Source organism: Cryptotermes secundus, unplaced genomic scaffold, assembly GCF_002891405.2.
Source record: "Cryptotermes secundus unplaced genomic scaffold, Csec_1.0 scaffold9075, whole genome shotgun sequence".
Taxonomy (NCBI): domain Eukaryota; kingdom Metazoa; phylum Arthropoda; class Insecta; order Blattodea; family Kalotermitidae; genus Cryptotermes; species Cryptotermes secundus.
This window is the reverse complement of record NW_019730688.1, coordinates 1-1641: the sequence shown is the minus strand read 5'-3', so window position 1 is coordinate 1641 and position 1641 is coordinate 1. Positions and strand designations below refer to the sequence as shown.

At 39.3% G+C, this 1641-nt stretch overlaps 1 protein-coding gene across 1 annotated transcript; it reads left to right on the top strand.

The window, feature by feature from the left end:
* Positions 1 to 6: 6 nt before the first annotated feature.
* Positions 7 to 1369, top strand: LOC117282465 (U4/U6.U5 tri-snRNP-associated protein 1-like; the record flags this gene model as incomplete). The annotated part of the gene is made up of 2 exons (XM_033752226.1): positions 7 to 281; positions 1288 to 1369. Coding segments are annotated over exons 1-2 (303 nt in total), but the record flags the coding sequence as incomplete, so codon positions are not given.
* Positions 1370 to 1641: the final 272 nt, after the last annotated feature.

Here is a 1641-nt window from a genome sequence, read left to right as displayed (position 1 = left end):
GGATTGCAAGTCTTGTCCTGTCTCTCGGGATTGACCCACTTGAATGTTAGGGAGGTGTACATGATGGTCCAGACAGGACGAAGTAAGCAAGCAAGACTAATTAAGGAATTTAATATACAGCATTGTTTTATCTTCTTCAGAGATGATGGAAAGTTTGGGTGTCGTGAGCGTTACGGTGGTCCAACCTCAGACTTCAGAGTAAATGAGGGCTACAAACCAAATGTTAAACTCAACTACATAGATAATGATGGACACGTACTTAATGCAAAGGAGGCTTTCGGGTTAGCACAGATAACAGCATATCTGTTTTTAAGATATGTCACACTGTGGAGGGTAGCCTGTCCAATGCTAGTACATTCTTTAGAGCAGAAAAAGTTTCCACAGTAATTGCTATTTTAAGAAAAAAATTCCAAGGAGGAAGAAGTTTTTTAACGAAAACAGACAAGATTATGGGACTACCATGTTTATCATCCATGTATGCCATCCCCACGATAATGTGTGAACCAACTGATGAATTTATGTGAAACTCTGTATTGTCATCGTGCCACTCACACGTTCTTTTAGTTGACTACCATCAGCCATATTAACTTGGTGACTGAGTTGGGAGCAACACTAGAGCCACTTAAATTAGGTCCTTAAGAAAAAGGTCCTGGGGTAAGCTGTTATACTCATTCAGAAGGTTCTGTTAAATTATAGGGTCCCTCTGTTGACCAGCAGTATCGTGATTACCCTATCATGGGTGGTGAGATTATTGTGTTCCACCTCAGATGCTTTCAGTACAGCATTTTGATATATATACGTGTTGTTTTGACTTCCTTTTCTCCCATTCTGTATGTGACAGTTTGTAACTAGCCAACATATTGTGACATTTGAGTGTGTCAGTACTTTGTACTTGATATAGTTTATTGTATAGGCATAGAATGTAGGAGAATTGTTCAGTTTGCAGATAGGTTGCATGAATTAGGAAGAAACATGCCTCAGAATTATTACTATCCCTTTGTACTTTTATTAAAATATTTTGTGTTAATCATTTCAATCTCTACGACTTTAATGTGCTGTAGCATGCCCATTTCTGGTTATTGGCTGTATGAGTAAGTTGTGTTGGAAAACAGAATGTTACATATTTTTATTATTTCACAAAATAACAGATTGAACTATATATGGATCATACCCTTTCGAGCTGAAACTTCAGGATGAAAGGATTTTACGTGTTACTTGGAAACATGGCCACATTCTGTAAGATCCTAAAATACAGTGACTTAATGTTGTCTCTATTTATAATTTCAGATACCTGTCTCATGAATTTCATGGAAAGGGACCTGGCAAAAATAAAGTGGAGAAGCAAAGGAAGAAAACCGAACTGGAGGGAGTGAGTATCAGTCCAGATCTGGTCATGAGCTCTTATTTCTAATACAAGCCGGAAGGTCATAGGTTCAAGTCCCGATGAAGTCATTGGATTTTTTCAATTGACCTAATCCTTCCAGCCGCACTATGGCCCTGGGGTCGACTCAGCCTGTAACAGAAATGAGTACCAGGAATATTCTTGGAATATTCTTGGGAGTAAAGGGCGGCCAGTGCGTAAGGCTGGCAGCCTTGCAGCCATCTGTGAGCCGATTGTCTAGAAAATGTGGGAACCTCAAC